The 14117-nt window shown below is 46.3% G+C and overlaps 2 protein-coding genes across 3 annotated transcripts in view; both read right to left on the bottom strand.

The window, feature by feature from the left end:
- Positions 1 to 14117, bottom strand: part of LOC132457429 (guanine nucleotide-binding protein G(I)/G(S)/G(O) subunit gamma-2) — a 116368-nt gene that overhangs the window by 11001 nt on the left and 91250 nt on the right. The gene's annotated exons all lie outside the window — the stretch shown is intronic.
- frmd6 (FERM domain containing 6) overlaps positions 620 to 14117 on the bottom strand; it is a 34008-nt gene continuing 20510 nt past the window's right edge. Inside the window, exons 7-14 of one of the 2 annotated variants that reach the window (XM_060051502.1) lie at positions 13217 to 13372; positions 9969 to 10034; positions 9590 to 9658; positions 6727 to 6901; positions 6069 to 6383; positions 5255 to 5392; positions 4830 to 4921; positions 620 to 3803 (exon numbers count right to left, since the gene is read on the bottom strand). In XM_060051502.1, the coding sequence (XP_059907485.1) occupies positions 3513 to 3803; positions 4830 to 4921; positions 5255 to 5392; positions 6069 to 6383; positions 6727 to 6901; positions 9590 to 9658; positions 9969 to 10034; positions 13217 to 13372 (1302 nt within the window). In that variant the 3' untranslated portion in view covers positions 620 to 3512. Of the gene's footprint in view, positions 3804 to 4829; positions 4922 to 5254; positions 5393 to 6068; positions 6384 to 6726; positions 6902 to 9589; positions 9659 to 9968; positions 10035 to 11736; positions 11771 to 13216; positions 13373 to 14117 lie in introns of those variants that run through there. The other variant, XM_060051504.1, reaches the window with a different exon arrangement.

Genomic DNA, 14117 nt, shown 5'->3' with positions numbered 1-14117 from the left:
AGTAATGATTTGTACATATCTTTTTCGTTTTATAATTACGACACTACACTACTGCCCTCTATCGGCGGGAATCAGGAGCTACACACATTCAGTTAATCAAACTACCCGCTAGAAGGCATTGTAACCGCTGATGTAATTTAACGAAAATGACTTGTTGTGATTATACTAACTAGACTAAACCTGTTCTCTGTTTCTTTCGTAAATTTAATCCAACGGTGAGCTTAACTATTGTGTTTTATGCCATTCAGATGATTCACACAATATAGATCACACATTCAATTTTCAATTCCGGCTGATATAATCTATCCTGTAATTTCATTGGTCTGACCTGATCTACGGCCAATCAGAATATGACTTCTAACCCGGTCCGTTCCACGCGCCGTCTTCAAGCCAAACACCAGAGCGAGCTCAGCTTCGGCAGATACATTCATAAGTGCAAAAAGAAGGAGTCGTTACCAGTCACACTGGGAAGGGTTTAACTGTCGGAGGAGTGACTGTGAAATGTCTACACTTGAAGCATAAAGGCCAAGAAAGGTAAGCTCGTTGGTCTGAACGATTTTTAAATACTTTTCAGACCAAATTAGCTGACAGCTGTTGGAACGCTCTTATATCGATTCAGTTCGTTGTTGTGTGTGTGTGTGTGTGTGTGTGTGTGTGTGTGTGTGTGTGTGTGTGTGTGTGTGTGTGTGTGTGTGTGTGTGTGTGTGTGTGTGTGTGTGTGTGTGTGTGTGTGTGTGTGTGTGTGTGTGTGTGTGTGTGTGTGTGTGTGTGTGTGTGTGTGGGGTACCTTTCAAACTATAAAAACAAACGTGGAATAAACATAATTAGACCACAGATTTTTGGCAAATAAATGTACCTTTATTTTATGGAGTATTGAGGGTATTAGTACCACAAAAGGCACAGACCAAAGACTTCATCAGAACACATTAGGGTGACCAAAAAGAAGAAAAATATATGTCATCCATTTATTTTTCCAGCGAGGAATTCCTTTCACAGAAAGGACAAGTGCAGACGTAACCCCGCCCACGACACGCCCACAACACACACGTCGGAAAGCATGAGCGTCGTGGTGCTGTGGTTCTATGGCTCTGTACCTTGACACTAAAAGGCCAGTCAACGTGATACCCATCAACATAAGACTCATCTCCATCAATAAGTACGCTTAGCAGAAGCGGTTCGACTCAAAATCGCATAAACTTACTATAATTTGTTTTTGTTTGACTTTCACAAAACGCTGCTATATAGGCCTACGCCTAACCATTTATATTATTTTACCTTGACCTCTTATTCATGGTGCCTTTAGCATCTCAACAAATAAATGAGTCTGATATTGAAGAGAATTCATTGAATAATGCTTTGGATAAAAACATGTTGGTGGGTATTTTAAGATATTGACGTTTTCATATAGCTTTAGCAAAGCTAATGCAGCCCATTTTCCAATTAGCCATGTGTTTTCCCCTATATAACAGTTTCAGACTATTCAATTCATACCAGGGGCCCTAATCTGCTTGTTATCACAAACATATTTCAAAGCAAACATAAAGCAATGGCTGTATGGTTCTGTCGCAGCTGAATCCACCTGAAGCCTCTTTTTTAGTGAGCTCATGTTAAGTGTTGAATGTTCAGTCACCACAAATTAAAACTGCCATAATATTATCATAGAAACAATGCTATTGATAAACAAGGGATATGGAATGGACACAATCTTGGCACACATTATAAGTATTTTAACCAAATGAGTTAAAAGACGAGGAAAGACATAACCTGTTAGATAGCATCAGCTATTATAACATCCCTTTGTTCTCCGCTACAGTCTGTGGCATCCCAAGGATAAACGCATTCAACTCAAGTTAAAACATACATTGTGACTGCTTTACCAATGACCATGAATGTAACAGGTTATGTTGTTCGCCACCAGGGGGCAACAGTATTAAGGAAGACCTGACCAACGATCAAAACACTACATGCGTCGCTCTTAATACTGAAAGACTGACCGCATACACCAGAACCACCGTTCAACAGAGACGCGAGTCAACACTCAATACAAAAAATACAAAGATGTCCATGATGATAAAGATGACGATTTTGGGAAAGGTCAAAAAAATATGCAGGATAAAATCTTTTATAAAAAAGTTTGAAAAATTCCAGTTTGAAATAATAATAACAAAACAAAACAACGCACTCTATATAAACAACAATGCAACATATCTTAATGTAAAGGGTTAGAACAAAAAATCCACACGGAGCCAAGTCTTGTATAGGGACATGAATGATTCGTTAACCGAATAAGGTTTCCCAGAGAAACCATCACCTCACTGAAAACTTTACATTAAGAAAACATAAAAATGGCCATGAAGAAACATTAATAATCCCATTTATGAAAGAAAAAGCTGATTATTTATCCGACCAAATAAGACGATGTATGATGTATTGAGGGGTCACAGTGTCTGAATTGTGACCTAGTATATTTCCAACTACTGGGGAGTGCTTCACACTAAAAGCGTTTTTAAAGAATCGCAGTCAATGAAGAAGGTGTGGGTGTGTTTGTCACGGTGAGCGTTTTTGCGAGATGTCCAGGAACTTGCATAGTATGACAAAAGGCACCTCTGGTACGTGTTCACAGGAACATGTATGTTGTATGTTGGCACTCTGCACTTCCCGCCATGGTAATAATGACATGGAACATGCTGGATGTTCACTCTAATCACTCAAATGACTCCACTTCCCAGATGCCACTGGTCTCTACTCTTGGGGTCAAAGGTTAAAGTGATGTTTCTTTACATGGTAATGGATCCTCACGCGGGCACATGATGCGTTTGTTCCCCGGTTTGAGCGTGGTCTTTTCTTTGGCTGTCAGCTCGTGGCTCCTGGCTCGCGCGTGGTATGGATGAGTTCAACACGAAGCCACGATGTGTGTGCTTGGACGCCCCACGTCTCCGGTGTTCATGCAATGTGTCAGTCGGTTTGTGACCTACAATGGGTCCTTTTTTTTTTTTTTTTCTTGTTAGAATAGGCACTGTCGTCATGGTGATCATCCAACCGCTTCCGTCCCATGAAGCTCTTTGAATGCGCTCTAGTGTTTGTCCGACTGACGGAAGAGACGTATTTTGTAACAACGCTTTTCCCTCTCGCTCTCCAGTCCAAACGAGTGTCACAGTGGAGAAGCAGAAGTGGACTTTAAGATACCCCTCTTCAGCAAAGAGTTATTTTTTTATTTCATCGACGAAGTTCCGGTTTCCACCTGATGCCTCTGCACACTCTGTCGGGTCATCTTAGATTCATGTGGTGAGGGGGGGAAGGGGGGGGGTCACTCAACCGACGCAGTATCCCCCAAAAACCAACCAGGTTCAGACCGCTTTAGCCTGCGTTTACTCCAGTTCAATCCAGTTCACCCACCCTCCTCTGACTTCTGCTGTAGTAACAGATCGTGACTGGCTCCTGAGTGGCGTTCAGACCGGATCTCCCCGGCTGGTGTGTTACCCCCCCCCCCCCCTCCCTCGGCCCCCCAGCCCTCACACCACGAACTCGGGCACCTCGTCGCTGGTGAGGTCCAGAGAGAAGTACTTGTTGGTCCTCTTGATGGGGAAGGCGTGCTGCTCGCCGCGGACGCCAACGCTCGGCTCCGTCAGCCCCGGGTAGGCGCAGCTGTCGCTGAGCTCCTGGGCGCAGCCGAAGGTGTAGCTGTGGGCGGTGTCCTGGCAGAGCTCCGCCCACTGCATGCAGCCCTTCTGGTAGAGGCGCACGTCGTCCAGGGATTGGCTGTGGCGGTCGGTGGACGACTGGGTCTTACGGCAGACCAACGTCTAGCAGGGCAGGGAGAGCAAATGAAACACGAGTGAGAAGTTTAAGATATTCTGGAGATTTAATCCATGGCATGGGATGTGTGCATGCTGCAGGGATCAATTCTTTAGGATTAAGGAGTAGGACTTTCAATCATCTACTTGCTCTGTGATATAGAATAGAATTGGACCCCTTAATGATTGTGGTTCTTATTGGAAATGAACGTGGTCGGGTGAATTCGATTTGATTCACTCTGTTATTTCCGCTGCTAGCTGAAGAGGGCAGTATAGTCACAGCCAACCAAAATTACCTGTCTAACAAAAAGTTATGGTTTCAATTTTGTTTTGTCACAGTATTTGAAAAGTCGACACCAATGTCTTGCACTCCATTTCCTCGTGTTACTCTGGCAAGGCCACAAGCAACTTTGACAAGGGCTATTAATCAAAACTGTCAACACTAAAGTCTTGGCAAGAACCCCATTATGCGTCCATGCTCTGGTAGACGTAACCAATCAATGCCTTATGTCGCCATCTCGGTGCAACACGGGAGGTTCTTCACAGTAAGGCTGAACGATGAATCTAATTCGAACCGATATCGCAATGTAATAGAACGCGATTTGCGCAAAGGCGGCTATTAAAAAACTTTTTGGGGAGGGGGATTTGAAACTGTTAATGAGTGCAGATCAGTTAGAATTGTATTTATTTGTCTCTTCCAATTCAATAGATAAATAAAGATGTTATAATATCAATTCCTACATCAATTCATCTCAACACATAGGCCTGGCCTATAGGAAAGAGCATTTATATGTTGACTGCTTCCAATGCTGTGTTGGGTGTTGGTCATACCATAGAATAATTAATTGCTTGTGTTTAGTGAATAATACAGAACATAATGAACTACGTTAAAAAGAAAAATCGCATACCAAATCTCAATCGCAATATTGGTCTAAATAATCGCAATTCGATTATTTCCCCCAAATCGTTCAGCCCTACTTCACAGTGACCGCACGGGGAACGTTTCTCCGACCTCGGCGGCGGGCGACGTCTCACCTGGGGTAGGGACTCTATGCTCTGCCCCCTCATCTTCACCACCGTCTCGGAGGAGCTGGACGTCGACGAGCTCACGTCCTTCACGATGAGACCTGATGGAACCAAAACAAACGCACGATATTTTTGAAAGTTTTCTTCTAGCTGTCGGCGTTAGCATGCGCTGGCGGCGTTAACAAGCCGTTGTTGCCATGCGACTGGTCAGGCAATTTTATATGCGGTGTAAAAGATTCACAGAAATTGACAGGAACGCACTAATTTACATTTACATTCAGGGCATTTAGCAGAGCCTTTTATCCAAATGACTTGCAGAAGTACATTTGTCAGAAGAAAGAGAAACAATATATATACGATCATATATATACGATGCATACGCTTTATTTTTATTTATCGATATTTGCGAGATTAGCTGAAGGTAGTGGGCATACCTGAGTATCCGCTGCCCTGGTCTGGTGACATGGTGAGCATGTCCTCGGTGATGTGGATGCACAGGTCCTGGGTCAGCTCTAGAGCCATCTCGTGGAGCTCCTCATAGTCCTTCGGGTCGTCCACCAACATCTCGATCTCTACGTTAGGTCAACAAACGGAACTCGATATCAGACACATTCCCTCTCTACGTTAGGTCAACAAACGGAATTTGAAATCCGACATCTTCGATCTCTATGTTAGGCTAACAAATGTAACTTGATATCCATCATATTCGATCCCAGCAAGACCCGTAAAAACGTACATTTTTTCAGAAAAAATATAATTTATAATCTATTAAAATAAAACATTTTGCATTCTTGTTGTTAAGCGTCCATGAATCCATGTTTTTCCGACTTGGTCGCTCGAATGCACGTAGGTCGGAGATGACACGTTTCCGATTCTGTCTTTCCACCTTTGACCGTTGACAAACGCAGCAAAGCACTGCACGTGTTTGTGATGTTCTCTGCCTGGGTAGTGAATGAGCTAGTCCCGTGAAGGTATCGGATCGGCGCATACTAATACCACAGATACTAATAGTGGTATTAGAATCGGGAAAACTCAAATCCACGGCCATCTTAACCCTAACCCTAACACACATTTTGGGCTGAACGATTAATCAATCGACGATGTACTAGAACGCGATATGCAAATCGCAAAGGCTGCCGTAAAAAAAAATCGCAATCGCAATATAGGTCGAAATAATCGCAACTCCATGATTTTCCCTCAATCGCTCAACCCTGCACACAACCCACACGGCGTCGCCGCCGGCCTTACCCTCGTCCAGGATGCGGTCCTTCCCGCTGCTCTCCACCCCTGAGGTGTGCGAGCTGCCCTGGCTGGTGGTGGAGGAGCTGCAGCCGCGCAGCGCCCGGTGCGGCGGCTGGCCGGGGGTCCGGAAGCTGTCCGTCTCCACGCCCGAGGTGTGCGAGCTGCCGTGGGAGGCGGTGGAGTGGCGGGACAGACGCGTGTGGTGGTGGGACATGCTGCCGGCGCTGCTGCCGCTGGCCCGGCACCTCTTGTCCAGGGGGTCCATGTCGAGCTCCAGGGCGTCGCTGGAGCTGATGTAGGACTCCCGGTACTGCTTCTTCTCTGGGGGGGGGGGGGGCGGAGGCGGGACACTCGTTGGGGGCAGGGACAGGGTTCACACTCGGCATTGAGATGTCGTTCTTGGAGGACTTTAACCTTATTGTCGACACTCGGTTCCGAACCCGATCGGGATTGGGTCAATTGCAATACAGGTGTGAATGCGACCCAATTGGAACCGGTTTCACACTTGTTCGGTTTACAATCGGCATTGAGAATTGGGCAATGAGACATTGACTCAAATATAAAGGCACCCCTCAGTCAAAAACACAACAGAAATATCTATGATTTAGCAATATCGTACAAAGTGCAAAAAAACACACTAGAATAAAGGCAACAGCTGCAGTACCTTCGTTCTCCTCCAGGTGGCGGACCTGCTTGAGGACGGGCTGCAGGTTCATGTACAGGCGGTGGCTGTTGCTCAGCAGCTGCAGGAGGTGGCGGGAGCGCACGGGACAGCCCGTGTAGTACATTAGCTTCCGTGCGCTGGGCAGACCGTCCGGAAGGATCTCGAACTTCTTCCCCTGAAACCAACATTAGGACGTCATCAGGGATGTAGCACCGTACTGAATGTTGTGAATACGAAATCGGAATTTGTTTAAAGAGCCCATATTTTATGTATAATCAATAAGGTGTTTGTCACTTTTTGGTAGCATGGCAACAGGTGGTGGCTGGGTTGCCAGATTGCAAGTAATGTAAAAAAACTAAAGCAACCATCCAAAAGTATACGATAAATATTAGATCCTAATCCCCTTGATCTGTACTTTTTCGAAAGCAACGTGGAGGAACAACTGACACACTGTTGCTGCGTCGCTGGCAGGTAAAACGAAAGGCGAGGGATATGATTCGAAGCTTCGCTTGTATATTCAACAAAATGCAACTGAAAAAAGCAGCGAGTTCAACAGCCTCCCCGACTCTCTGTGGTGAGGGACGACGGCTGATAAACAAGCACAGTTCATTGATCGTCTTGCTCAAAGCCAGCATGTGTCCAGGAAGGGACGTGGTCTGTTCTTGAAGAAAAGCGATCATGTCTTTTGGCGGCTCGTTGCGCCAAAGACAACTAAGACAACGCCAGTAACGTAATCTGCTCTTCTGAGAGAAACACTAATCAGGGACGATTGCGGCTGATTTGATGCTGGCGGCCGCTGTGGAAAACCAAACTGCGAGATAAAGCGGGCTTGTTCCTCGCCGAAACCCGCCGTTGGACGCGGCGTCGACACCGCAGCAGATGTTCCTCATTTCACCCGGAGCGGATCCAGCAGCGACGTATAAACATCTCTGATGGCGTTTGGACTTTTTCAAAAGAGCCCCGATGCACTCCACCACCCGGCACTCCACCGCAGAAAGGAGCTTTTCAATCTCACTCCAATCAGACGTACATGAGATAACCACTTCACCATGGGACAGGCCTTTGGTTCCCCTCCAATCGCGGTCTTTGGGACCGATTTTTAAGAAAATAAAACAAGTTGAGTCCCCCCAGTTTCACCTCCTGGGGAGAATTTGTAGCACACTAATCCCAGACAAAAGATATATTGTTTAGAACCTATACCTAAGATATATTGTGAGGGGGTTTCTTCAATGTTCTCGTGCAAAACCTAAATGCAAACAAATATAACACAAAGGTCTTCAGAAGGATAATTGGAGTCCAACCATTTCCCCCACGCCCTCCTACACAGGGACAGATTAATAGCCCGGGGCTGGAGGGGGGTGGGGGGAGGGTGCTTGATGAACAACAGATTCTCCCGCCAGCCCCCCGTCCCAGTCTGCAATATAAAGCAGCTCCGATAGAATCCAATTAACTGACTGCTGCACTCGGCTCAGAGAGCGGCTGACGCAGGAGGGAGGAGGGAGAGGGTAGGGAGGATAGAGGGGAGAGAGGAGGGAGTGATGAGGGAGAGAGAGGGGAGAGATGAGGGAGGGAGAGGGGAGAGATGAGGGAGAGAGAGGGGAGAGATGAGGAAGGGGAGGAGAGGAGGAGGGGGAGAGGAGGGAGTGATGGGGTGGGGGGGGGGGGAGGGAGAGATGAGGGGGAGAGGAGGGAGAGAGGAAGGAGTGATGAGGGGGAGAGGAGGGAGAGATGAGGAAGGGGAGGAGAGGAGGAGGGAGAGATGAGGGGGAGAGGAGGGAGTGATGGGGCAGGGGGGGGAGGGAGAGGAGAGGAGGGAGAGAGGAGGTAGAGAGAGGGGAGAGATGAGGAAGGGGAGGAGAGGAGGAGGAGGGAGAGATGAGGGGGAGAGGATGGGGTGGGGGGGGGGAGGGAGAGATGAGGAGGGAGAGAGGAGAAGGGCCTGGATGGAAGGAGGAGCTTGAAGAGGGGAGAGGGGAAGGGAGAGGAGCTGGGGAGGGAGAGGGGTTCAACCAGTTCTCCTCTCGGGGCACGGGGTGCGTGGTGAGGGGCTAATGCAGCAGCGCCCTGGGTCTCTCCATCGCTCTCGCTCTCTCTCCATCGCTCTCGCTCTCTCTGTGTTGAAATGTTGTTGGTGACGCTGCAGAATGTGAACATGCGCATATCGAACGTGTGTGTGTGTGTGTGTGTGTGTGTGTGTGTGTGTGTGTGTGTGTGTGTGTGTGTGTGTGTGTGTGTGTGTGTGTGTGTGTGTGTGTGTGTGTGTGTGTGTGTGTGTGTGTGTGTGTGTGTGTGTGTGTGTGTGTGTGTGTGTGTGTGTGTGTGTGTGTGTGTGTGTGTTAAAGTGTCAGTGTGTTAATGTGTGTGTCCAGGGAGGGAAACTATTCAATAGTTCTGTGATCGTTTCCAGAGGACCGCCGCAGGGTCCAGCAGAGGAGTCCTGACTCAGTGTTTCCACCGCCCTGCAGCCATCCAGAGACCAGCACCAGGCAGCCCCCTAATGAGACCAAGACCCCTGCCACCACTGGGGCCGGACCTGGGCTCCCCACGCACCAATCAGCAGGTAGGTGGGGTCATGTGACATGACTTTGGGGAAGTTACAGAATGGCAACACCTTTCGTAACCCTGCTCACAAAACTTGAAATATCGTATGGGGAGGTCCCGGCTGATTCAAGTCGCGAGGCTTAGAGGCTCAGTTATGGTTCTACGTCTACGCAACGCAATGACCACGCAGACGCTTCAACGCAGTCCTGAACCTGTTTGGGGTCTGCGCCAGGTTTTAGATATATTCAAGTTTTAAGGCTCGTGTGTTTGGCGTCATGTGACCTGACTCTGGGTCATGTGATCTATGTAGTGGTGGACTCACCACGAAGACCAGCTTGCCCACGTTGGTCCAGGGGAAGTCGTACAGCAGCTGCCTCACAGACCCCACGTTCTGAAACAAGCCATCGGATAAACACAAAGCCATTTTAGAGTTCAGGATTAACATATATAGTACAATATAAATACTCAATGCTATCAAAAACGAACTGACAGCAAATAACTGCTGACTAAGACGAAGGCAGGATAGAGTATTACTGTGTGGCCAACTGTGTTAAGCCCCAAGATGAAAGGCACTGGGTTTGATCCCCTAAATATGCCTTTGACCGACCTACAAGGTAAATAGTATTTAAATTCGGCTTTAGCCGCACGCTGGCCGTAAACACAGAGTGTCATGGGCATGAAGCTCCATCTGCAGCTGCTACCTGGAAGATCTGGATCCCGCGAAGCGTCAGTCCTAGCGTGAGCGACGCCTCCACCTCTTTCTTGTCCTGCAGAGAGAATGGACGCTGTGAGGAACGAACACTGACGCGTTTGGCTGATCAACCTTCTGAAACCCCTCCCGTGTGAGTCCTCCGGTCAGATGAAAAGGCTTTGTTCCTCCAAATCAAAGTGGGAATAACGGCCCAAACCCGTTTTTTGCGTTTCCACTGTGGCGTATGGCAAGTAGGGATCAACCGATATGGATTTTTTTAAGGCTGATGCTGATACCGATGTTATTTCATCAGCCTTAGCCGATGACCGATACGGGCTGCCAACTTTCTTGAGATGATTTTTTTTTTGCCGATACTGCTTTGCTCGCTCAATTTACATCATAAAAATGATACAATGATGATAACAAATATTGAAGTCTCAATTTAAAAAAGGAACATTTATTGAACTGTCTGTCTGTAAAAACTATCGGCCAACGCAGCAGCCAAGCATCGGCGAATGCCGTTTCACGGAAAAAACGCATATATCGGCCAGATATATCAGCCGGCCGAAATATTGGTCGATCACTAATGGCAAGGTGCGCAAGCTACCTTTTTAAGGTACGCTAGCTACCTTTCAGGAGTGATGGAGTTTCATGCTGATCTTCAAACTGATATATCTCCTCAGACGAAGCTCACCTCAAACACGTGCCATCAATTAATGAAACACATCAAATAATTATTACATTAATCGTATATTTTTATGTTTATATGATATTATAAAGCACACAGCAGCATCAACAGAACCTACAGGGACGGGCAGGAGATGGGTGTCCGACAAGTTTGCTAACAAATAGCGTGTTTGTGTGCTTTCTGCCCCGTGGGGGAAGAACTGATTGTGGCTTTAACGCGACATTAACATATCAAAGAAATCACGTCAGCAATCTGCCCGCCCTGCGGCGGCTAAGAAATGAGTCCAAACATGAGATAGCATCAGCGGGAGGTGATGCTATCTCATGTTTTTAATCAAAGTCAGGAAACATACAGTATTACATGGATAGCCCTCAGCATTGAAGAGCATGTGGTACAGACACGTTTGAACTAATATGTTGTCAAGTAGTTCATCGGGACCCGGAATGGAGTGGTGGCAGTGCTCGACACAGTTTCTCCGTACATAGACCTGTACATAGACTAGGGATGCACCGAATTGAAAATTCTTGGCCGAAACCGAAACCGAATATACTGAAACAGTTGGCCGAAGGCCGAAACCGAACACCGAATGTGTCTTTTAATGTTTTTCATTCATTTTGCTTTAATTTTTCACCATTGCATAAATCAAACAATTAAATGTCCTTTATAAACTTTTTTGTCTTGCTTTTCTATAAAGAAAATCAATTACAAATTTGATATAAAATATTTATTTGATACTGAACGTTTTCTAACATTCCAGCAGAGATTATAGCAAGAATTTAAGAACAATGTACCTTTTAAATAAATGAGTAAAACTTTTCTTTTTTTTTATAAATAAATAAAAATGTTCGGCGTATTATGTTCGGCCTTTTACTCCTTCGGCCGAAACCGAACATTCGGTGCATCCCTAACATAGACCTTAGACCTTTAGACCTTTAACAAGCGAAGGTCGACTCTATCAATCCCAGACCGGACGTCCGTGGTGAGAATAGAAGTCGTGGCCCAGAAGGGTTAGTGCTGGAGAACTAAGGTGTTGAGTCGGTGGGGTTAGCGGTGGGGTTAGTGGTGGGGTTAGGGGACTGATGAGCCTCACCTTCTAGAGGCGGTAGTAGTGCAGTTAGTAGTCGGGTTGGTGGACTGAGGTGATGAGTAGGCCTGGGTAAATTTAATCGATTTAATCGATTTTGGATCGATTTCGTTTAAATTTCACGCTATCGATTCACAGGGCATGAGATCGATTATTATTATTTTTTTATTATTTTTTTTTTGTAAATATGTTGAAAAAATATGAATTTAAGGAGTTTTATAATACTTGAATATTTTATCTTAAATGGTATAATCTTTACAATGGTTATATTTATATATTTTAGGAAGATGGAGGCAGTTTTGTTTATAGTTGCCTGGATTGTCATTAATGTAGCCTACAAAATAAAAACATGTCTTTTGCAGTGTGTTGCATGGAGATAATTTCATTAATATATTGAATTAGGCAGGCCATCACGTTGAATAGAATGTAAAATCTTGCTAAGGATGTTAATTAACAGTCACAACTACAAGATTTTAGTCACAATTAATGATTTTAGTGATGAATTAATGATGATAGCCTATAAAGAATATTTCCTTACAACTTAAGAAAATTATCATTCAATCTAGGAGCAGATGGAACCGATTCGGATCGAATCGAATCGTGATTAATCGATTTAAAGCCTTCAGAATCAATCGAATCGATTCAGGAACTTGGCCGTGATACCCAGCCCTAGTGATGAGCCCCACCTTCTAGAGGCGCTGCGGTTAGTAGTCGGGTTGGTGGACTGAGGTGATGAGTCCGACCTTGTATTGTTTTTATTATTTTTTTTATTTATTATGTTTATTTATTTATTTATTTTTTCCACAATTCTTTTTTTATTTTTTTAAACGATTTATGATGACTATATGCTCTGTAAGGTGACCTTGGGTGTCTTGAAAGGCGCCTCTAAATTAAATGTATTATTATTATTATTGTAGAGGCAGTGGGATTAGTGGACTACAGTGATGAGTCTCACCTCGTAGAGGCGGTAGTGGGGGGGGGGGGTTAGTGGAAGTGGTGAGTCTGAACATGTAGCGGCTGAGGGGTGAGTAGTGGGCTTAGTTCACCTTGTAGAGGCATTAGGGTTAGTGGACCGAGGGGTGAGTAGTGGGCTTAGTTCACCTTGTAGAGGCATTAGGGTTAGTGGACCGAGGGGTGAGTAGTGGGGTTAGTTCACCTTGTAGAGGCATTAGGGTTAGTGGACCGAGGGGTGAGTAGTGGGGTTAGTTCACCTTGTAGAGGCATTAGGGTTAGTGGACCGAGGGGTGAGTAGTGGGGTTAGTTCACCTTGTAGAGGCATTAGGGTTAGTGGACCGAGGGGTGAGTAGTGGGGTTAGTTCACCTTGTAGAGGCATTAGGGTTAGTGGACCGAGGGGTGAGTAGTGGGGTTAGTTCACCTTGTAGAGGCATTAGGGTTAGTGGACCGAGGGGTGAGTAGTGGGGTTAGTTCACCTTGTAGAGGCATTAGGGTTAGTGGACCGAGGGGTGAGTAGTGGGCTTAGTTCACCTTGTAGAGGCGGTAGAAGTGGACGGTGACGTCGTCGAGCTGGGCGCTCTCCTTGATGTACTTGAGGTGGGCCTCCGAGGCCGTCAGGGCGAACTGGTCCTTGTGCATGTTGGGGATGTGGCGCAGGATGTAGTCCCGCCCCCGCTTGGTGATCACCTGACAGGAAGTCAAACACAGCGGCGGGAAAACGTCAACCTCAGCCGTTTCAAACCGTGTTTTATTCGGGCGTTTCGGGGACTGTGGATGAAAGCGTGCACTGCTCTGGACGATTCGGGTACATTATCAGCAATGTTTTTAACGTGTATGGTCCCTGTCTAATAAAGAGTCGTTCAGGTCCATCACAGTCTCAGCGGGTTATTCTTTGGCTGTGATAACACCCCCAACTTAAACTAAACAACACGTTTGCACTAAACACCCCAAAGGGTCAGGGAAAAAACCTAAACTCAGAACTCGGTGCGGGAAAAGGGGGGCGTTTTGGGAGCACAGAAGAGGCATGTCTTGGTGAGTCAGGCATTTCCTTCTCCGGCAGAATGAGGGTGTGTTTCCGAAGAAGAAGGGAGCGACCCTTGTGGACGCAGCGGAGGAGTGGTGTTATTATGACCTATGAATGTTGCATAAATGTCAGCCCTGACACGGAGAGAACCAGTCTGGAATCAATTCGACAGAACTTCTGGTGTGTGTGTGTGTGTGTGTGTGTGTGTGTGTGTGTGTGTGTGTGTGTGTGTGTGTGTGTGTGTGTGTGTGTGTGTGTGTGTGTGTGTGTGTGTGTGTGTGTGTGTGTGTGTGTGTGTGTGTGTGTGTGTGTGTTGTCTTTTGTGTACTGGGTAGTTTCACTCGCCTCCCCGTCTCGCCCCTCTTGGTTGATATTATGCTTTTTCGACTTTTCGATTTGCTTTAGACA

This window comes from Gadus macrocephalus, chromosome 5 (genome assembly GCF_031168955.1).
Source record: "Gadus macrocephalus chromosome 5, ASM3116895v1".
Taxonomy (NCBI): Eukaryota; Metazoa; Chordata; class Actinopteri; order Gadiformes; family Gadidae; genus Gadus; species Gadus macrocephalus.
The sequence above is the reverse complement of the archived record's forward strand: the minus strand, read 5'-3'. Positions and strand labels throughout refer to the sequence as shown.